Source organism: Microcebus murinus, chromosome 23 (assembly GCF_040939455.1).
Source record: "Microcebus murinus isolate Inina chromosome 23, M.murinus_Inina_mat1.0, whole genome shotgun sequence".
Lineage (NCBI taxonomy): Eukaryota > Metazoa > Chordata > Mammalia > Primates > Cheirogaleidae > Microcebus > Microcebus murinus.
In genome coordinates, this window is record NC_134126.1 from 12,265,206 (window position 1) to 12,288,908 (window position 23,703).

The following is a 23,703-nucleotide window of genomic DNA, read 5'->3' on the forward strand; positions in this document are numbered from 1 at the left end:
CTCCTGATGGGCAAAACTGTGTACAGATGACAAAATGCCTCTAGAATAGAAAAGCACCATTCTATCAAGTCATGAAATGTAGTAGAAATTCTTTAAGTTTACTTATTCACATATATATTCCTAAAAATACTCATATTCTAAGAATAAAACTATATGCCACCCTAAGAAATAGAACCATGGCAAAGGTAAACAAGCTGGCCTTCAGTGGTGAAAAATTTTCATTCAGGAGTAACTGAGTCACTTCTAAAACTGACATGACAAAACAACAAAGGGAACTTGAGGATTATAATAAGGCTAAGGGGGGAAAGCTGGAAAACGCATGGTTGTATTTTATGTTGTTGGAACACCGGAGGTTTGTGTTTTATTTTTTGCCTCCTAACAGAGATTGAAAATCTATCAATTCCAACTTTCCACTGGCACTTTTGCTGAGTGGATGGGACCTACCTGACCCTACATAGACGTGACAAAAAGCTCAGCACCAAATCTTCTGAACCAAATTTTCTTTTAAGAAGTCTCCAAGATAACTCCAAACTCTCATATATTTTACAGGAAGCTAGTTATGGTATAAACTACAGGCCCTCTTTGAACAAGCACATCATATGTAGAAATGCTTTACTGGGAAGTCAGCTTCCACCCTAACTTTCCAACATCAAACTTCCCATGGTATAACACCAGACACATCATATACATAGGCCCATTAAATTAGCTTTACTATTCCATGACCCTGGAATTTTTAATCCCTTCTCCATTTGACTTTACTTCTTACCAGATCTTTAAACTTCTTCTAAACCAAGAAGTGCCAAGAAAGTCAGAAATTCCTGTAGCTTCTGACATTCTAAGTATCTTTATTCTCTTCCTTAGGTCACTATTACCCTCTGTTCTCTTTGACGACAGGCCACTTCCAATGACTTCAATGAATTTCTATCACCCAATAATCCAGAAAAGTTCATGTCAATTGTCCGTGAAAACCCCATCCCTATTACAGTTAAATAAAAGCATTTAACTGCTTGCCTTCTCCTACCATATTGTATTAAATACATGGACTGGGATAAAGCCTTTCCTGGGGATGACAAAAGGGAACATCAATAATAAGGGTAATAATGGTTTTATCTACCAAAGTGATTCTAAATGAAAACTCAGTTATACTGCTTTCCTAATTAGGGTTCAGTGGCTCTCTTCCATCTATAAGATACAAGATAAAATGCCATCTTTCTCATTAGATATAAAATCATCCATTGTCTGGACCTTGGCTTCCACTCCAACTTCCTCTTCTATAGATTCTCTGTACATCTCAATTCTAGTCATACTGAACCACCTATGTGCCCATGTATCTCCCTGCCATGGAATTCCAAACTCTGTCCCATTACACGTACTGTCCTTTTACCCTGGGGCTAGATAGCACTTCTGTTCCTTACCCTACATGTCCTTCAAGATGAAGCTTAAGTATCTCCACCTTAGTGAGACCTTCCTTAACTCACCAGAGATTGATACTGACACTACATCCAATTCTTAGGGCTCTGATATTTACTTCAGTATAGTACAATTATTAATATATTTGTTTACTGATCTGCCTCCCTGGAAACTTCTTGTTCCTAGGTACACATACACTTTATTACTACTTTTCAAAACAAAATTACTTTAAAAATTGCCAAGTGCAGCCAGATACTAAATAGTAATACCAATAACATCCTTATTTGAACATCAAAACTAGTATAGTTTAATTTTAAATTATGCTACAGAAACTATTAGAATTAGACAGAAATTATTAAGGGAATTTATTTATAAGTATTTATCTGAATATATTTTTTTCTCATGGAGTATCATATTACTGTCCATAAAAATTATTTTCTAAAATAATACCAAATTACATTTATAATTTTGGATTTGCTATTAACACTATAGAGTAGATGAAAGCAATTGAATGGAAATTCTTTTTGTAATGAAGCTCAAACTTCAAGAACTAAGTAAGATCTGTGTGGAGTGCCACTTATTATTTCCATCACTCTATGAACCAGAATCTTTTTTTGTTGTTGAAATTTTAAATGTATTATTATACATAGACAAATATATAACAACACATAAATATACAAACAACGTTGTAAGATGAATGCTTTTAGAAAAAGAACTGTTTTTCCTTTCTTTCTCCTCTTTTTTGGCTTTGGTTTTCTCTTCCCCTTTTTTCTTATCTTCAAAACAACAACACTCTGCACCTCTACTCCTCTCAGGAACCTGTTAACCACCTACTATAGACCCTTCTTTATTTTCTTCACACTTTACATAATTTTATATAGTTTATAAATGTGTACAAACATACACAAATACATCTAAAGGATTTGGGGTTCATTAGTCACTTTACAAAAATGCAATCATTTTATATTCTCCAGCACCTTGCTTTTTCATCCATTAGCACTTCCTTGTTAACTCTTTGAGATTGCTTTTATAGATCAAATTAGATCTTTTTAACGGGTATATAATATTCCAGCAATAAATGTACCCTGGGAACTTTCTGAGGGTAAAGATCATCTTATTTATCTCTAAATCCCTCATACCTAGAAAATTGCCTGATATAATAGGTGCCTTTAATTAATGTTTGATAAGCTAATGAAGTCCTACTTCATAGCCTTGCAAGAATTAAATGGGATGCTGTTTTTAAAATGTGGCCTATAAACCGTAAATCTCTAGAACAAGAATTTGCAATGGAGGGGACTGTAATCTGAGAGGGGTCTCTATAAAAGGACTATAAAGACTGGTCAGAAGGTAGTGACTTATCTCACTTGATTATTCAGTCAGTTGCAGATTAAACTCCTTGTTCTACTACTTTCCCCCTTCTCACTACTGTACTTGACTAGTCTTAAAAAATAAATAAATAAAAGGACTATAAACCTAAGAAAATGAGTTATTTTTTTCTTTATAAAGCATAACAGGATTACTAAAACCAGAAAATACACTTATTTCCTTGTAAAGTACGCTCATTAATTTAGGAAAATAATTACCTATTGAGGAATTAGTGAGTAAAACAAAACAACAAACATGGTATTAAGATGATTATCTTCTGTCAATAATATGCTAAATATACTCAAGATAAGGAGAATATTTATTTGCTGCTCCTCTGTCTAAATGACTTTAAGTCAGATAATTCTGCTATCAGAGGGACAGTTTATAAAGAGTTTTAATTCCAATAACTAGAAATAGTCATGCAAAAATTGCTTCCCCTACAGATTAATATTTTTGTTATGTACCTCTTTTGGTTTCTGTGGTAATTCTATATAGAGACCAAAAGAAAGTATAAGATGCACTGTAGAGATTTTGCATATTGTTCCTTAGATGTACAGCACAAAGGAAACACCAGGCAATGATATGATGATGATCACTGAACATACTGGCAACTTCCTTTCTCTCATTCTATTCCAGAGAAGTGGTTATAACACAAGAAGAATAACTGGAAGTTCTTTCCTTTAAGGAAGCAGTAAAAAAAAAAAAAAAAATCTCAATTCTTTCCTTCTTTGGGCCCTTAAAGTTCACTTAAACTAAAAAGACTCACTCTCGGATGGAGGAGACCACAGCCCTAGAGGAGGCCACAACTATTTTTGTTTATTTTTCTTGCAGGCCAGAATCCGGGGCTGCAGTATTGGGGCATCTGAAGGCAAAGACACAGATGGAGCCTGAAGAGATTCAGACAGGGCCAGTGCTGTGGGTGTAGATGGTGGAATGCTACACGTGGAAGGGACCCTTAGGAGCCTCGACTGTGGAGCCTGAGGTAAAGTGACTTGCTCAAGGTCACACAGAGTCGATGGCAGAACTGAGACTAACAGCTTCTTGGCTTGAGTCGTGTGCGTTTTCCCACTGTAATCAGCGTTTTGAATGTAATAATTCAATCTCAAACTTACAAAAATTTGCAAGTATAATACAAAGAACTTTTTCCCCCCGAACTTTTAAGTTGCTGACACCACGCCATATTGTCCCTATGTATCTTTTACATAATCACAATATAAATATCAAAACGTTTTGCCAATTGTCCCAATAATATTCTTTACGGTAAAAAGATTCAGTTCAGAATGAAGTATTGTTATTTACTTGTCACATATCTTAGTTGCCTCTAATCTGGAACACTTCCTCAGTCTTCCCTTGACTTTCATATCTTTGACACTTTTGGAGATTCCTAGCCAGTTATTTTTGTAGAATGGCCTTCACTTTATATCTGATATTTATTCATAATTCAGACTAGGTATGACAGGACAGAGTCCTTTGACAGGACTCTCACAGATGTCATGCTGTCTACTTCTCATTGCATCTTATCAGGTGGCACGATTTTAATTTTGTAAACATCAGCAAACTGATGTTTACTTTAATAAGGTGGTGTCTGCCAGGCTTCTCTCCACTGTAAACTTTCTTTTCCCCCTTATCTTGGGGGGAAAATATTACTATTTTATGGTAGAGAGTCTTTTAAACTGTCTTGCTTCAAGATATTTGTAAATTTCTTATTTCTCATTAAACTTTCAATTACTGTATTTATATTAGTACTGATCCAGAGTTTCCTGTTTTGTAATTGGGTTATAATCTGTTTCTAGCATTATTTATTTTGATACTCAAATTGTCCCAAGTTTGGTCAGTAAAAGCCTCATTAATTCTAAAAAAAAAAAAAAAAAAAAAAAATAAAAAGACTCACTCTCAAGCTCTTCTAGCATCTTTAGTTATAATCCCTTCATTTTTCATAAGAAATAACTTACTACTGCAATCTACAGTCATTATACCCCAAAACAGGTAAACTTAACTGCTCCTGTTTATAAGCAGTCTCTAAATTTCAAAAATTCTGAAGTTCTAAAGTTCTGAAGTTCCAAAATTCTAAAAGTTCCCTTGAAGGTAAACACTTTTATTTGCCATATAAACAAAGCTGTAGAGATCAAATACTCAAAGTAGTCCATAAATACCAACTTATTACATAATTTAAAAGCAAAATAGACATGCCAACTTCTCTAGCCTGGATCTCTGCTCATGTAGTTATTCCCCTTTACCTGAACTATCCCTGCTTCTCCCATCCCACCCCACTTCACTTACACCAGAGTAACTCTTATGCATTCTTTAATTCACAGTTTAAATGTTACCCCCTCCAGTAAACCTTTCTTAACTAATCCCTCCATGGTGTACCAAGGCTATGTCAATCCCTGCTTTGTATTCTCATATTAAGTACTTTACTTACCCACATTTAAGGAAATTGCTTGTGTCTCTCACATAAATAAGTGTCTGAAAACAGACTGTGTTGTCTCGTATATGTTATTTTATTGCAGTGCCTAGCACATAGTGGCACTGAAAAAAACAATCTGTTAAAGGAATAAGCTATTCAGCATATTAACCCCTCAGTGTTTTCCAGTATCTGTAGCTGGAGAAGAGTCTAAGAAACTCTTGTAAGTGCTTTTTTCAAAGGACTCTCTATAATTGCTTCTTTCCACATTTTACACATTCCCTTCTATTATGAATCTTTGATATCTGCTAAGATATCCTCCTAAAGAAGTTGAAATTAAAGAAAGTAAAATAAAGAAACCAACACATATTTTCATGAGTAAATTTGAGTGAGCCCTCTACGATTATTATTGGTAACAGAAACTAAAACCTGACTATATAACCCATTGCTAAAACCTATGTTTCTTATTTTGTACTACCTTACCTGCGTTAGGTTTTCACTAGAATTTGAATCATTACTTTCTTGAGGCTCACGGTGATATTTTCCTTTCCACTCATGAACAGTCTGCTTATATGTGGAATCTGAAAACAAATGTTGTGTTTTGTGCCTAGTTAAATTTAATGAAATCTGGGAGCTTTCCGGGCATTCTTTTCCTTCCTGCTTAGTCTCTGACTTGCTGAAATCTAAATTGAAGACATTTTCCTCTACAAGCCTCTGGAGGGAATCACAGGATTTTATTGGGATTTTGAAACTAATCTTCCTTCTTCTAGATTCAAAGTGTTCCTTAATTATTTTGTTGGAATTATATTCCTGAGAAAATTGATTTCTCTTGAATTTCTCCAAGACATATTTTTCAGAACTGTCTCTAAATTTATTGTTCCTTTCTTTCTTGAGTTCTTTCATCTTCTCCCTCTGAGCAAGTACATGAGGCCATTTCTTTTCATTTGCTTGGCTTTCAGCTTTAGGTTTCACATCGTTGGCAATCTTAGAACTGCTAAGGTTTTTAATTCCATGGTCAAACTTACTCCTAACATTCGTCAATTTAATATCTTTAAGTTTAAGATCTACACATTTACTTATATCTTTTTTAGTTCCATTTGAAGAAGGACTCTGTGAAATAATTTGATCATTTGAATATGATGCTTCTTGGAGTTTAGTAGGTCCTTCGGATGAAGAACTGATTTTTGGTCTCTTTCTGGGAGTCTCAATTTCAACATTCAATCTGAAAAGCAGCACAGAAACCTAAGTTACATTTCAATTATGCAAAATGGTGCACTGTATCATCTTAGTAAGGGATAACAGAACTCGGCTGTCATTAAACTTCATAAAAAGAAATGGATACACTTAAGAATGAAGTGGAAAGGATTAATCAACAAATGATATTAGAATAATTGGTTTGCTATTTGGGGAAAAACCCACAATTTATGGCTGTAGATGATATGTAACAACATAAATTCCAAATGGATTATTTAAGTGTAAAATAATTATTATATTTCATACTAACCCTTTAAAATCCAGAAGGGAAAAAGGGAATGTTTATCTGACTTCTTAATGGAGAACTTCCTAAACTTAACAGTGGGAGAAATAACAAAAGAAAACACTAGCAATATGCGACTATTTACTTTAAAACTTTAGCATACTAAAAAGTTAATAAATAAAAATCAAAGGAACTCAGAAATAGTATTTGCTAGATATGTGACAGCTTATTAGCCTTAGTAGATTAAAAGCTCATCACAAAGTACTGAGCTTCTAGAATAAGGCATCATTAAACAGAAAATTAATTAAAGAGAAAAGGGAAGGGCTAATAAACATTTTTTTTAAAAGTCTGACTTCTTAGTAATCATAGACATGTTAATTATAACAACAATATATGAGTTTCTTCTATCAATTAGCAAAGATTTTAAAATAACATTAAACACTGGCAAACGGATATAAAATGGACCCTCTCATATGTTTCTGGTGTAAATCCAATTGATACAGCAGTTCTACAAAGGAATTTGACAATATAAATTAAAAGTTTTAAAAATGCTCAGATTCTTTGACTTCTCAGGAATTCCTATTTTTGAAATCTATACCAAGGTGAAAAAAATCAGAAATGAACTAAAAGAATATATAAAAAGATATTCAGGCCGGGCGCGGTGGCTCACGCCTGTAATCCTAGCTCTCTGGGAGGCCGAGGTGGGCGGATTGCTCGAGGTCAGGAGTTCGAAACCAGCCTGAGCAAGAGCGAGACCCCGTCTCTACTATAAACAGAAAGAAATTAATTGGCCAACTAATATAGATAGAAAAAATTAGCCGGGCATGGTGGCGCATGCCTCTAGTCCCAGCTACTCGGGAGGCTGAGGCAGGAGGATTGCTTGAGCCAGGAGTTTGAGGTTGCTGTGAGCTAGGCTGACGCCATGGCACTCACTCTAGCCTAGGCAACAAAGTGAGACTCTGTCTCAAAAAAAAAAATAAATAAAGAGATATTCAATCCAGAATTATTTATAGTAGCAAAAAGTCAGGTAGATTACCCCTTACCAACTAGTTTCGCCAAATGCTATATACAGAAATAATGCTGTTTTATATTTGCAGCCCAAAATTTTAAGTTCTGAGGTCTTTCCAGATAAAAGATATATAGCAAATATCTATTCTTTGTGAATAATTTAGTGTTAAAATTAACTTTCAGCTGAAGCTAAATATCACTATCCTAGACTGAATTCCTGGGATATAATAGTAAATATACAATTTTTTTAAGAATTTATAATTATTTAAAAATTTAGTAACCAACATTTTAGAATAGGGCACTGAAGGAACAATAATTTCTTAACATTATGAGTTGCAAGATTGCCCTGTTGGTCATCAGAATGAACATTTAGGAAACTAAATTATATACTCACTTTCAACTCAGGGCAATTGAAGAATAAGGTATTATTTTTGGCTAATTATGCCAATAATGGTTATTGCTGACAGTATATTGCCATCTCTCTAATAGTAACTGAGGTAAAAAATTAATCTCCTCTTCAACTCCTGGACTTAAAAGATTTGGTCAATGGTAATGATACACTTTTTTATCAAAGAAATCCCACAAAATGTAACTGTGCATTCACTAACTGAAGAAATGTTTTCCAAATATTGAAAGCATTGAGTATTGAAAACTTTCTTGGCCGGGCGCAGTGGATCTCGTGTGTAATCCTAGCACTCTGGGAGGCCCAGGCGGGCGGATTGCTCAAGGTCAGGAGTTCAAAACCAGCCTGAGCAAGAGCCAAACTCCGTCTCTACTATAAATAGAAAGAAATTAATTGGCCAACTAATATATATAGAAAACAAAACTAGCCAGGCATGGTGGCACATGTCTGTAGTCCCAGCTACTCGGGAGGCTGAGGCAGAAGTACTGCTTGAGCCCAGGAGTTTGAGGTTGCTGTGAGGTAGGCTGACGCCATGGCACTCACTCTAGCCTGGGCAACAAAGTGAGACTGTCTCAAAAAAAAAAAAAGAAAAGAAAAGAAAACTTTCTGAATATGGAAAGCAGACTTAAGATCGTTGTCTTTGCTTATATTTTCACTGCTAATAATATTTATATATACTTAAGCCATGGAACAGAAATTATGGTAATGATGTAATCTAACTTGCTTCCCAGATAAAATTCTCTCTGATTTTCCATCTGCAACTCAGCTTTAACTATTTGCATATCAACTCCAAGACCTTCCCTGGAGTTGAATTAATAAGGAGACTTTTATAGAAGATCCTATATACCATAGAAGACTTATAACCTTGAAGGAAATAAATTTACTTATCCAACAAGTAAACAACAACAGCAAATGGATCACTTTCTCTGTAAGCAACCAATACTTGTTAGAAATCCTGCACTGTTGATATCAATGTCTATATAGCATAGTACTACACCTTTCTTTTATCCAAATAATCTTTTAAATATATAATAGCTCTACTATATCATTTGAATATCTTGTATAAATACATGACCGGGCAGTTTTAAAATATCTTTTATATAGTTTTTCTTTGGCTAAAGAAAATTTTCATTGAAAGTTACATCATGAGTACTTGACAATGTTTGAAAGTGAATATATGGATATTAACAACATGCTTTGTTCATATTACTAATGTTGCTACTCCAACAAGATACGATGGTTATCCACACAATGGCATAGTCACTGATCACACATGAGTTTCAGGCATGCTAAATGTTACTGAAGTAAGCATTCAATGACTCAGTATTCCAAAGGCTGAATCCATACAATAGATTTTGAATAATAAGCAAAGCTGAACTTCAACAGATCCTTAGAAACATTTAAATTCTAGTCTCAAAGGAATTCAGTAACATTATTTCTTCTTCCTCCCAAAGACTATATGGACAAGTCTAAGGGCAACAGATTATCGATCAGAATTCTATTTACACTTTACCCTTTTGTATATGGATGTAAGATCAAGGCTTAAAAATGTGCCTTTAAACAAAAAGTTAAGTAATGAAAAGTTGAGTAGCATTTTAGAACTTAAATTTTAAAAAAGAGGCTCTCAGTGCAACAGGCATTAAAAATCTAGTTCAAGTGCTGGGCGTGGTGGCTCACGCCTGTAATCCTAGCACTCTGGGAGGCCTAGGCGGGCGGATTGCTCGAGGTCAGGAGTTCGAAACCACACTGAGCAAGACCCCCCCCCCCCCCCGTCTCTAATAAAAATAGAAAGAAATTAATTGACCAACTAAAAATATATATACAAAAAATTAGCCGGGCATGGTGGCGCATGCCTGTAGTCCCAGCTACTTGGGAGGCTCAGGCAGGAGGATCACTTGAGCCCAGGAGATTGAGGTTGCTGTAAGCTAGGCTGATGCCACAGCACTCACTCTAGCCTGGGCAACAAAGTGAGACTCTGTCTCAAAAAACAAAAAACAAAAAATCTAGTTCAAGAAGTTTAGCAGGTGACAGTCAACATAATATGAAATTTGTGATAGAATATACTTTAACAGAGAATGATACAGAAGCAAAGTATCACCAAAAAAAAAACAGAAGAAAATGATTCAAAAGAGAAAGTGAAGAAAAGTTGGAGGCAAGTTGAATTTTGGTTGTTATCTTTTTTGTTTGTTTTTAGCAGATATTAACTGAGATTGTTTAGGAAGCAGAACTTTTATTTGTATATTTAATGCCATTTTAATTGTTTTTCCATAATTCCCTATTTCCAGAGAAACCTTGATCTTACCAACTTTTGGCACATATTATATATTTTATACTTATTTACCCCCTTTAGTGGCAAGAAATTCTTTTACCACAAAATTCTCTGAAAATTATATGAAAAAAAGCAGAAATTAAAGAAAATAATTTCCATTATTTCTATCATGATTCCCCCAAGTTCTCTAGTTGTAACTACATGCTGGTTAATTAAAATGTTTCAGAGCCATATCAATTCAATAAGAAATATATTCTCTTTACAGGTAATATATAAAAGTGATTTATCCAAACTTTCTATATTAGCCTTATAACTTCTTTCACTAGCATATGTAATGAAGTTATGTGCCTTATAATCATGTGACAAAATCAAATCACTTGAGATAAAAATCTACATTTTGAGTGTCATTTACACAAGAGAGTTTTGAAATTTTATAGACTTTTATTCTACTCAACTTTTTCTTAAATTTATAGCAATATTTTAAAAAGTCAATAGTCATAATCTGTGATATAGCTAGAGATTCTGCATGCAAAATAGTACTAATCAAAGCAAATAAAGGATTTTTCAAATCTAAATATTTAGTTTCACAATTCTAAACCAAAAAAGTAAAAAGATAAGAAAAAGTGGAAATTTACCTTTTCAGTTCTTGTCTTCTTTTTGTATTATAGTACAGAATATCTGTATGATCTGATTTCTGAAATTTTAAAAAAAGCCTATCATTTAGGAAATATAAAGTATACACTGGTACTTTAGTTACAGACAATATTTTTCCCATAGCTGTATTAGTGAGGAGGCTGACATAATTCATTTAATCCTTCTAATAATTCTGTGAGACAGATTTATCATCATCTCCATTTTACAGATAAAATACCCAACTCTAAAACAGAGCTTGGTATCTTCCCCAATGTCACACAGCAATTTAGTAGAAGAGCTATCATTTGAAACCAGATCTGTCTGAATCTATTGTCCTATCTATGTACTCTGAAGACACAAGGTTAGTCACAAGAAAGATAACAGACACATAAGATATATATAGTCCCTGTCCTAAAGAGCTTAAAGTAAAAGGATAAAGATGAAAGAAGTATGAGGATATGTACAAAAAACCTAATATTAAATATATAAGTATATAACTGTCAAAGCAGAAGAATAGTTAATAAGTGCTAAAGAGTTCAAAAGAGCAACCAAAAGATGAAAGGTATCCAGGAAAAACAGGTGGGCAAAATATATTCTAAAGACTGAAATAAGGGTAAAAAAAAAAGAAGGCATTTTTAGCTAAGAATGCTTAGCAATTCTAAGAAGCTGAGGATGACTGGTATAAATTCAGAATAAAGAAAATAAACCACCCTAGCCAGAGGCAGAAGGACTCTTTGAGGAAAGAAAAAAAAAAAGTAAATTGCATAGTAAGATATGAGGAAATTTAAAAGAGCCCTGAATGACATATTAAATAGTGAGTGAAGATTTTTCATCAGAGAGAAAATGTGATAAAATCAGTATATTTTAAGAAGGCTACTATAACAAAAATAAATTGACATAGTTTAATTATATGAAAACAAACATACACATTCTTGTTTTTCTTAATAGTACTTTGAGTTGCTGTTTTATAAACAAGTAAATTCTTTTTTTTTTTTTTTTACTCTTCATAACACCTGGAAACAAGTAAATTCTTAAAAACACAATTTTGCATCCTCAGAACTTTCACTACTTTCTCTTATTAACCCCTCCACGCGCACACACAACGATGTAGCTATCCTGGATATACACATAACTTCAACTTGAATATGGTTAAGTATTTCACCAATCACCCAGAGAGGGGCTTTATATGTTTAATCTGCTGTCACTATCTCTAATTATTTGTGTGAAAGTGGAAAGAACTCTGGACTTGGTTCTGCTGCTGTATTCAGTTTTATGTCCTTGGGTAAGTCATTTAACCCTCTGGATCTCAATTTCCAAATCTGAAAATGCAAACAATACACTTGCCTTTGCTATCTCAAAAGGAGACTGTAAAGACAAATATAACCATGTATGTTAGAAGACTTTAAAACTCACTAAATTTATATCCATGTTAATCCATGTTATCTAATCCTACATGGTAAAGTCTATCAGCACAAGAAATAAAGAACTAAATAAATTCTTTCTAGTGAGCAGAAGAAAGAAAAACCCAAACACTGGCCTTCTTTCTGTTGGCTATCAAAAAGTATTAAGTGATTAACACTTATGTGCACAAATGGTAGTAACATTCATTGGGTGTCGTGCAGGTCGTGGGGAGGAGGGGATAGATATATTTACACCTAATGGGTGCGGTATGCACTATCTGGGGGATGGGCATGCTTGCAGCTCTGACTCAGGTAGGGCAAAGGCAATATACTAAACATTTGTGCCCCCATAATATTTTGAAATTATATATATATGTATTTTTTTAAATAAGTATAATAGAAAGAAAAAATTATGGAAAAGCAGTGGGGGAAACCCTAACTGTAGATTAAAACTTTAATGTAAATAACAAGTTGGTTATGGTATCTAAACACTCACCAGTTTTCTCTTCTCTGATGGAATTGATCTTATAGAGCAAGCTGAACTAGCAGAATTTGCTGAGATTTTTTTCTCTTTCTTGTCATAAGAATGCCATTTGGAGGAAAAAAAGCAAAAAAAAAACCAAAAACAAAATAAAGCACAGTATAAAAACAAAACTATTTCACCATTATTATTATAAATCAACATTCCCATTAAATAATGAATTTTCCTGGGGAATAATGTTTAAAGATACACAAACTTTGGTAAGAGGAAGGGAAACTCAACTAGAAACACAGAAGCCTTAGATGCTCAGGAATTAGAGATGAGATAAGATACACATGTCAGAACAGGAGGCCAGCTGACAATTCAGAGGAGGTTGCTGTGAGGTGGCATCGTCAGGGTGAGGTTCAGTCTTCTACAAAGCAAAACTACATATCCAGTCATTTTCCAGTGGATTCTGAATTCAAAACACCTTGGACAAACTTGCTTAGAGCATCTACCATGTACCAAAGACATTCTAGACAGTGGAGAGAGATTAATGAAAAAACAATAAAGAAATGAAATCATGTCTTCAGCAGCAACATGAATGGAACTAGAGGCCACTATCTTAAGTGAAACAATTCAGAAACAGAAAGTCAAATATCACATGTTCTTACTTCTAAGTGGGAGCTAAATAATGTGTACACATAGACATAGACTGGGGTATTACAGTCACTGGATAGTCAGAATGAGGTATGGATGGGTGGAGAATAAGGGATGAGAAATTACTTAATGGGTACAAAATACACTTTCAGGTTAAACTAGCCCAGAATTCACCACTATGCAATGTATCATGTAACAACACTGCACTTGTACCTCTTAAATTTATACAAATAAAAAATTTTAAAAAGAGGGAATGAGAGAGAATTGCAAACAGCATGCCAATTATTAATAGCAAATGGGGGGTATGTAAATAGTACAGAATACTGTATGGTCATGTTCCAGAGTCCCCTTTCCAATTATCACTGTACTTAGAAGACCAAATTAGCAATCATAAAGTTAACAAGCAAGAAATAAATACCAAAAAGTACAATGATATGTGGAATACTTCATCCAGGTCATAAAAAAGTCCTATAAACTAATCTGCTACCAAAGAAACTACTTCTTTAGTGAATATTCACCTTTGCCAGATTAGTCTCACATCTTGCACAGTAATACAGCACAAATACTATCTAATTCTTATGATGAACTATAAAGACTATTTAGAAAGCATATATTAAATTTTATTATAGGGTTTTTTGTTTGTTTGCTTTGGTTACATCAATCACATTGCAGTCTTCTTCCTGGAGACAATACCCAGCTCAATTAATAAAATACCCTAAATTTCATCTCCCAAAACACTTCTTAAGGCAATGTGCTAACAGTTATAGAGAAAGGAACATGGTAAGTATGTCTTTCCTACTATTAGCCTCCCTCATACAGTGTTGGCCATTCTGACTGAAGAAAGTTCAATCCTAGCCAATGCTGAGGAAATGGAAAAGGCAGAAAATGTGGAAAGTGGTCCAATGGTGAGTTATTGCTACGAATGAGAAGATTTGGGGGGCTTAGAATTGAAGTCAGGAATGCCTACGCAAATTACCTCTAAGCCTTAGTTCTTTCCTCTATGTAATTGGGATAATAATATTAATACGTGCCCTCACAGAGTTGTGAGGAATAAATAAAATAACAAATAAAGAACAGGAAAAGCAAATGATTTCTTCTAGGTCAGCTGGGCAGAACAAAATGTTTACATAACTCATTATAATCATGAGGTGTATTTTTTCATTAAACAAAAATAAATTGTTTAAAAAAGGCATCTTTAGGTCAGTAAATCAAAATTCTTACTTTTTCACCAAAGTAGGGTGTCGAAGTGGTACCTTTTCTCCGAGACTTCTCTTTTTTCCCACAAGATTCTTTGCTGAACATCTTGAAAAGCTAAAAGAAACATTAGAAATATATTATGGCCAGGCACATTGGCTTATACCTATAATCCCAGCACCCTGGGAGGATGGACTGAGGGCAGGATTTCGAGACCAGCCTGGGCAACAGAGCAAGATGCCATCTCTACAAAAATAATAAAATTAGCTGGGAATAGTAGTGCATGCTTGTAGTCCCAGCTACTCGGGAGGCTGAGCAGAAGGATCTCTTGAGCCCAGGAGTTTGAGGCAGAGAGCTATGATTGTGTCACTGCACTCTAGCCCAGACAACAATGAGACTTTGCCAAGAAAAGAAAAGAATAAAAAATAAAAAAAGAAAAGAAATATATTATGGGTTTTTTAACACAATAAAATATACATTAGAAATTTTTTCTTCTTTCAGTTATATAAAAATTGAAATTTTATAAAATGATTTCCATTTTTAACCATTTCCAAGATGATGAGATTCTCTCATTGTTCTACCTTTCTTCACTTACATTCTCCTTCATAATGATCTATTCCTCTCCTTCAGCCTTTAATCTATCGCTTCATCTATCACCTTTTCAGGAATGACTCTGAAACTATGCCTTGATCCCTGACCTCTCTTAAGCATCAGATCACCATTTGCAACTGTCTGCAGGACTGCTATTGCTGGGAGTTCCCCAGCAGACAGGGTTGACAACAGGGCATCAGGAATAAGAAGGAATAAGAAGAGAAACAATAGAGCAGAAAGAGTGGGGTGAGGGGACTCAAGGCTTTCCAGACCAAGAATCCCAAGAGTTATTCCTCACTCGTATTTATTCATCTCAAGAACAAAAGATCATCATGAATCATACAATTAAACATGTTTTAAAGATATTCCACAAGCAAACAAGTTCTAAAGATTTCCACAACGATTACAACAATCGGGTTTATCTTATACAATCAGGCTATAAAGATTACTATACAGATTAAGATATCCAGGTGCACACTGATCTCAGCAAAGCTATTTCTAGCCTAAAATGAAACAAGAACATAAATTTAGAATTGCGGCGAGGCTAGTTTTCCAGCAGGTTGGATGCTCCTAATAGCAGTACTGGAGCAGTTTTCCGCCCCAGGTGAGGTACTGTTTTCCGTTCCTCCTGCCCTTGGAATATCCTTACCATTTGGAAACCAGCCACACTCAAACCATCACATCTGCAGAGGTTCCTAGGTCAGCAATATCCTTAGGCCACCCTAACATTTCTAAGCTACCCCAACATGCTATATTGCACCTCATCCACATTGCAAAACCAATTAGTCTTAAATTTTCATTTTTCCCAACACACCCTCTGTCATCAGTGAATAAGACTTTGGAGAAATCCTATACATTTTTTGATCCCCAGTTCCATATGTAAAATAGATAACCTGACCCAGAGGATTTTTGAAGGACTCAAATAAACAATGGATGTAAAAAATACCTTGCACAAGGTGGTACACAGCAGGGTCTAAGTAAATATTTGCTTATGTGGTTGTCTTTCCACTAGAACCTGAGCTCCTTGAAGAGTAAGCTACATTAAAAATTTAGAAGGCGCTTATAGATGTCTGCTGAGTGAATGAGAGAATTATTCTTCCTTGGAATATTCACTCTTTCATTCTAAGCCACTTTCAATTCTTGCTCATTGCAGTTCCTCTGTCCACTTCCAATCCTAGTTCAATTTTTCACCCCTGCTCTCAACCAAGTCAATAGTTAGCTGATGACAGGAAAAAAAAAAAAATTAACACAAATTTGGCCACACCCTATGGTTATAAACAGTCTCAAGTTAGTGTGCACCAGCAGTGTCCTGTGTTGGGACACAGTGACCAGAAATTGGCAATATCACTAGGTCTGTTGGGGTGGGAAAATATAAAAGAGACGTAGAAGCAAAGCCCAAAAATAGAGTTAATCACTAGTAGTGACACATATTGAGACTATGAACATAACAGGCCAGGCACAGTGGCTCACTCCTGTAATCATAGCACTCTAGAAGGCCGAGGCAGGAGGATTGCTTGATGTCAGGAGTTCGAGACCAGCCTGAGCAAGAGTGAGACCCCGTCTTTACTAAAAATAAAAAAAGAAAAATTAGCAGGTTAAATAAAAATAGAAACAAAAAGTTAGCTGGGCATAGTGGCTCCCGTCTGCAGTTCCAGCTACTCAGGAGGCTGAGGCAGGAGGATTACTTGAGCCAGGAGTTTGAGGTTGCTGTGAGCTAGGCTGACGCCACGGCACTCACTCTAGCCAGGGCAACAAAGTGAGACTGTTTCCAAAAAATAAAAGGAAAAAAGAGACTATGAATATAACAAAAGCTAGAAACCAAGCAATTCCAATTATTCCTGGTAAACCATAATCAGTATGAGTGAAGTTCTATAAAAGAATGATCAATTACACTAAATCAAACTTTTAGAATGCTTTGATGAATATGAAGAGAAACAAATGCCAATGGCTAACAGAAAATTAACAAAAATTAATAAATGAATGTTCAACATAGACTTATAAGAACAGACTCTAAATTACCAAGAAATTTTGCTTTGTAAGATAGTTTGTGGTAATAGTTAAATTCACAGTTGAGTTTCCAAAGTAGTAATTATCTTTTCCCTTTCTTGTTCCAAAGATTCCATTCCATGGAGGGAAAAGGTATAAGAAAATATAAGAATTTTCATGAAATGCATTGCTTAGAGACAACTATCTGGTTATAACATTACTTTTACAATTTAAACTGATCCATGCTGGTCTGATGATGATGTTGCTTTGAATACAAAATAGTGCTAATTTAAATCTCTTACCCACAAGACACATTGAAAAAGTACACTGGAGATTGTGGACTGTCTGAGGAAAAACATTTACACATTTACTATGACAAATGTTTTATATCTAACTTAGTGTGAACTCATATTTTACGCAAGTCAAAGCAATGTAAAGTAGAGGAGATTTCCTGTGCTGGCAGTCTCTAAGATGGCTCCAGATGTTTCCTGCTGCTTGGTTATTATGCTCTTAAGTAGTCCACTCCCAAAATGAATAGGGCTGACCTATGTAACCAACAGGATATTGCTACATGGTGTATGTGGCTACATCATATAAGACATCAAGGCTTCTGCCTTGTTCTGTCTTGGATTGCTCACTCTAGGGAAAGCCAGCCACCATGAAGACACTCAAACAGACCATGGAAAGGCCCACCAGCGAAGAACTGAGGCCTCCTGCCAACAACCAGAACCAACTGCCAGCCATGTGAGTGAGCTACCTTTGAAACTAATCCTGTAGCTGATCTCTAATCAAGCCTTGACATGGCAGTAGCCCTGGCAGATATCTTCACTGCAACTTCATGAGAGATCCAGAGCCAGACCCACCAAGAAATCCATTTCTGAGTTCCTGACCCACAGAAACTGTGAGGTAATAAATGTTTATTGTTGTTGTAAGTCACTATATTTTGGAATAACTTATACAGCAGCAATAGATGAGTAATACATTCCATTAATGTAATTCCTCAAACTTTAAAGATTCTTTCTTTAGCATGTCTCAAGAGCAAGAGCCATGCATAGAAATTCTTACTAGAATTCCCATAGAATCCACATGCTAAATCTAATTCTTTTCATTTTCTGGTTTCCAGCTGGTATTAAATGATGAAGTTAAATTATTGAATCTAGCTCTCAGGTGAACCATCTAGTCTTTAGAAACAAAAAAAATCAATGATTCTTGGATGATGCACAGATATAGTTAGCATTTCTATAAATTATAATCAGTGTTATTATCCCATCTTTAATTGACTGTTAAGCAATCAGTCAACTATACATCAGGAATAATTGTTAAAGTTGGGAGGGGCATTAAAATGGTTATATAAAATGATTATAATTCACAGAAGCTTCACGGGGATAATCTATTTCACTTAAACTGGGGAGAGGTTAAATAAAATCTTCTCGATATATTTCCTAACTATGATGGGAGAAAAGGGAGGCTAACTTCCAGTTAAGAGTTTCAAAGTGCCAACTACGCATGCTATCTCTCCCCTATGTTCTGAAAGAAGTAAGAAATATACAGACCAAGAAGATAGGTATTTATCAGTTTTATTAACTAAAAAACCTGAATGGAAGTCTGTGTATTGTACGTGACACTAAAGTGGGCTTCCCTCTGCGTCCCTCCTGCCTGTAACATTCGGACCAGTTCCAAGCAGGGCAGCCAGAAATCTCGAGTTTTCCCCTCTCACTGCCCCAGGCGGTTTTTTCACGGTAAAAATAAAGAGAGAGAGAGAGAAGAACCAGAGAGGATTGAGTGCCAAGCAGGTCCAGAGAGTGAAGGGAAGAGAAGTACCAGGAACAGAGGACTCACTGGCATATGCCTTGGAGAATCTAAAACGCAATAATCAAGTGCCCCGAAGCGCAACACAACTCAGAGCTCCGGTTGTTATCAGCCTGAAAACAAGGCAAAACAGGGCAAAAGAACAATTCCTATCCACTGGACGCTTACAGCCACACCGCAGCGCTACCGATACGGGCAATATTGAAGGCTAAAGCAAAAAAAAAAAAAAAAAAAAGAGTATTCAGGTGTGGTGTGGTGAGGGTGCGAACTAAAGAGCAGACCCCCAACTCCAAGTCAGCGGTACAGACAGGCAAGCTCGTCCGCGGCCCGAAAACCGCCACAGCCACCACCAGCTCCACAGAAACCCGTGGACCTTTACACTGCGCGAGGGGCGAGGGGCGACCCCGGAGGCGGGCCGGGCCAGAACCTCACCCTCCATCGAGCCGGCTCAACTCCGGGTCAGCCCAGAGTCGCCCCGCCCAGGGTCCAGTGACTCCGGAGTCCCCAGGTATTTGGGGCAGGGGAGGAGGGGGACCCTGTCCAGCAAAAACGTCAGCACACTACCCCCCCCCCCCCAGTTCCTACCTCATCAGCACCCACGGCGGTGGCGACTCTTGCGGTCCTGGCCACGGGAAAGGACCCCCGAACCCGATGCCCGCTGGGAAATGTAGTTCCGCGCTCCGGTAATGCTTGCCACCCGAACGCTCCGGAGCGTTTGTTTAGACTGGTATTTGCTTCCCCCAGGACTTGGAACTCCGGCCCCGCCCCAGGCGGTGCAGTGCACCCTGGGCATTGTAGTCCTGTTCTGTTCCGTAGCGGACGGGTGGAACGCAGACGCACCGCGGAAACGGAACTCTCTTACCCCATTGGACGCCGTCCCCAGTGCGCTTCTGCGCAGTCTGTGGTGGCGTCGTAACGCCTCGGGGAAAGGGAAGCAGACTGGGACCTGGAATTGCTGCCTCTGGCTTCCTATTTTTTCACTAGCAGGATTTGGTCACTGGTTCTTCATCTTTTGTCTGTTGCACGCATCCCGCCCTCCCCATTTGTTTTCCCAGTCCCTGGATCCAGCCCAGTGGGCATTCACGTCAGTTCTCTCACCCCGCCGTGAGCCCCCTCTCGGTCCCTGGGCGGGCCTGGCACGGAGGCGGTAACTATGGAGAATATGGCGGAGGAGGAGCTGCTATCCCTGGAGAAGGAGGAGGTGGAGGTGGCCCAGGTCCAGGTCCCGACCCCGGCCCCGGACTCGGCTCGGGTCCCAGCTCCGGCCCCGGATTCGGCTCTGGACTCGGCTCCGACTCCGGCCTCGGCTCCAGCCCCAGCCCCTGCCCTGGCCCAGGCTCCGGCCCTGTCCCCGTCCCTAGCGTCTGCCCCTGAGGAGGCTGAAAGCAGTAAGTGCAGGAGGCCCAGATCTTTCTGCCGCAGGAGAAGCGAGAAAGTGCGCCTGGCTGGGAAGGAGGGGAGGCCCTTCTTCACTGGGATGTTTTTCATGAGGAAAGTCAGGTTTAGGGAAATGAAAGGAGGGAGGAGGGACCCGGGTAGCGGGTAAAGCAGGCGTGCAGAATGGGAGAAAGCATCTCCATAAGCCCGAGGACATCACGGTGAAGGGTATGTGGAGGCCAGGGTGCTGCAGATAGAAGGAAATAATGAAGTTAAGGGCTTCTTGGTTAAGGGGGATCTTTTTATGGTACAAAAATAGGAAGTTACACGTAATTTGGTAGTTTCCCTCTCAGCCCAGTCAGCCATCGTTAATCTATGTCCTTTCAGATATGACATAGTAACCGAGGCAACCTGTTTACAGATACTGTTAGATCCTGTCTGCCGAGATTTGGAAACCATGACTGTCAGCTAGCTTTTCTGCTTCGGCATACACAAAGATATGGGTTTTTCTCGTTATTTTATTTTCTTTAGCAGCTTGCTTCCAAAAAGAATTTGAGACTGATGAATAGTTTAGCAAAGAATCGACTAAATTTATGGATGTCTTCCCCCATACATAAATTGAGTTTTGTACTCCATTCCATAGGAACTTGACTGTTGAAAATTAATAACCCATATTATTTTGCTTCTAATGTGCTTGCATGTTTTCTAAGTAATAGTCTATTGGACTATATTGGAATATAAAAGATTGATGAGTAACACTTTCCTAAGGATCTTCTGAACATTTTTAAGCATAAAACCTAAGAAAGATTCAGTGAAGTTCTTTTAACAAATTATTTTTTGGTCCATAAATTGACTTTTATGCTCTTTCTGAATTGTAACTTTATAGTTATAAAGTTATAACTATAAAGTTAATCCATCATCTTTCCTACTTTTAGACCAGTTTTGAGTTTAATGTTTATAAAACACTTGGATAGTTGTAGTCTAATATAATTATTTTGCAATTTTGAAACAACTAAAAATTATAGTTTTGAGTAGGGCTGATCACAAGGAAGACAAAGTCAGTATGCCTCAAGTAGGCCCCTCCTCATCATAAAAGATCGGTGCTTGTAGGTGCAAAATAAGGCCAATTATTTCTTCGCCACAACTACAGTGGATCGAGAGGGGGATGATGGTATTAAACTCCCCTAAGAAGCCTCCTACCTCATGTCCAGATTGTATCTGTTTATGTGATTATATTAATTAAAAGTGGTTCAGCAGCTTTAGGAAATGCATGCTTTCTTTACCTGCCCACCAGCAAAAATATGTAAAATATAATTTGGAAAGATTTATTCACATATTCAAAAATTTACAAATACATCATTTGAATAAGGTAAACTGTTTGAGAAACCTAAAAATGCATTAATGGGACAAATATGTAATAATTGAGACATCTGAATTGCATTAAAACTAAAATATATATTAATCACATTTAAAAAAAACTATTTTTAGATGGTCTAATCTAGTCAGTCCTTTGAAGTCAGTCATAACTAGGCAAGATGAAGATGTCCTGTCTGAAATAGAATTGAAAATTGAGGAAAAAGTAACAGAAGAAGTTGTAAAAGACCCTCCTAGCATCTTGGACTCATCTGATTTAAAAAGAGGATTGCCTATTGACTTCTTGATTATTGGCATGTTATGAAAAGCAGGTTGAGTGATTCAAACACAGATTGTCTGGTATCTACTATCTTGAACCAGAAAATGATTTCAGAGATATTTATAGCCACATCATGAATTTTTAGATAGATCTTTGAGAGTTTTCAATAGTGGAACCATAGGATTTTTAATTCTCTAACTCACCAGGCTCCTTTCTCTTATTTTGTACTGTTTAATAGTTATAATAATTTTAATAAGTACATCTTATGTAGCGCTATGTATCTTATTTTCACATATACAGATCTTTGAACCATGGAATCCACAAACCTTTATGATTACCAATTAGATAGGTTGGTTTGTACACATGGATTCATTTCCTGAATATTACTGTTTGATCTAGCAATTAAATGTTTTTGATCAAATAGGAAAATATTTCGCCTGTTTATGGAAATTAAATCTCATCATAACTGATTTGAAGAGTATCTAGTATAAGAAGTTAACCAATATAATGTTTGTTGCCTTTGTTTTACTCTTTAAAAATAAGGTGAAAAATTATCTTTTAATAAATTTGAGCAGGAGGGTCTGATAATGCTGAATTGGATTCCAAAATTATTGACACAGTATTCTATTGCATCCAAAAAGTCTATTGATTTTTTAAATTATTACTTAACAAATTTTAGTACCTTCTGTGTGCAAGTTACTGTGCTAGGCACTTGGCCATCAGAAAGATGAATAAGGCATAGCCCTTGCCGCCTTATTGCTTATTTGTGGGGGAGACAAACAAGGATACAAATTATAGGTGAACAGATGAAATGACAATGAAGCTCAAATAGGCATAGGCAGGAAGGTGGAAGTATCAAGAATTGAATTTAAAAGTCTTAAGTTTTTAAATTGTTTAACCTAATAACATAATGAATATTAGAGAGCCCTGTGGGTTATCCCATCATCTCCTATCTCCTTGGATCTTTACCTGTCAGTTCTCCTAGTCTTATATATACAGCCCCCACTTTGTAAATGTTCCTTTCTTTTGGGATGCATATATATTCAATCTCTCCATCCTTAGCAAGAAAAAAACCAACAAGTTGTAATACCATTCATCTCCTTGTTTATACTGCCAGACTTCTTGGAAAAATAATCTACACTGATTTTCTATATTTTCTTTCTTCGAATCCCATTTCTATTCCCAAATACCACTGAACCTACTTTCTTAAAGGTCCACAAGAGACTTCCTGCATACTAAATTCAGTAGCCTTTTCTTGATCTCTACAACTGTCTGTGATACTTAATGTTGAGCATTTCTCTTTTATAGACTCTTCTTCCTTGGCTTCTGCATTATTTTGATTTTCCTTACTATTATTCTTTCATAATCTGCCTTCCTGATTTTTTTAACCAACTTCTATTATAAATATCTACATCACTTCATATCTCACTTCCAGATTGTATCTGTTTATATCAATCAGTAGTGGGTTCAGCAGCATTGAGGAATGTATCCTCCCAGCCCTATCAAGAATATACTTATTCATGTGTTCTCAAATTTAGAAGTATTTAATTTGAAGAATGTGTAATGTTCAAGAAACCTGAAAATGCATTACTGGAACAAATACATAATGATAAGAAATCTGCAA

At 36.5% G+C, this 23,703-nt stretch overlaps 2 protein-coding genes across 5 annotated transcripts in view; one reads left to right on the plus strand and one right to left on the minus strand.

Moving 5' to 3' along the window:
• Positions 1 to 19,875, minus strand: part of SWT1 (SWT1 RNA endoribonuclease homolog) — an 81,867-nt gene extending 61,992 nt beyond the window's left edge. For both annotated transcript variants that reach the window (XM_075997020.1, XM_012736308.3), the window contains exons 1-5: positions 19,655 to 19,875; positions 14,711 to 14,800; positions 12,866 to 12,943; positions 10,972 to 11,030; positions 5,663 to 6,401 (exon numbers count right to left, since the gene is read on the minus strand). In XM_075997020.1, coding sequence (XP_075853135.1) covers positions 5,663 to 6,401; positions 10,972 to 11,030; positions 12,866 to 12,943; positions 14,711 to 14,791 — 957 coding nt within the window. In that variant the 5' untranslated portion in view covers positions 14,792 to 14,800; positions 19,655 to 19,875. The remainder of the gene's footprint in view (positions 1 to 5,662; positions 6,402 to 10,971; positions 11,031 to 12,865; positions 12,944 to 14,710; positions 14,801 to 19,654) is intronic.
• TRMT1L (tRNA methyltransferase 1L) overlaps positions 17,933 to 23,703 on the plus strand; it is a 42,034-nt gene continuing 36,263 nt past the window's right edge. For 2 of the 3 annotated variants that reach the window (XM_012736319.2, XM_075997021.1), the window contains exon 1: positions 19,966 to 20,457. In XM_012736319.2, coding sequence (XP_012591773.1) covers positions 20,223 to 20,457 — 235 coding nt within the window. In that variant the 5' untranslated portion in view covers positions 19,966 to 20,222. Of the gene's footprint in view, positions 18,167 to 19,965; positions 20,458 to 23,703 lie in introns of those variants that run through there. The other variant, XM_075997022.1, reaches the window with a different exon arrangement.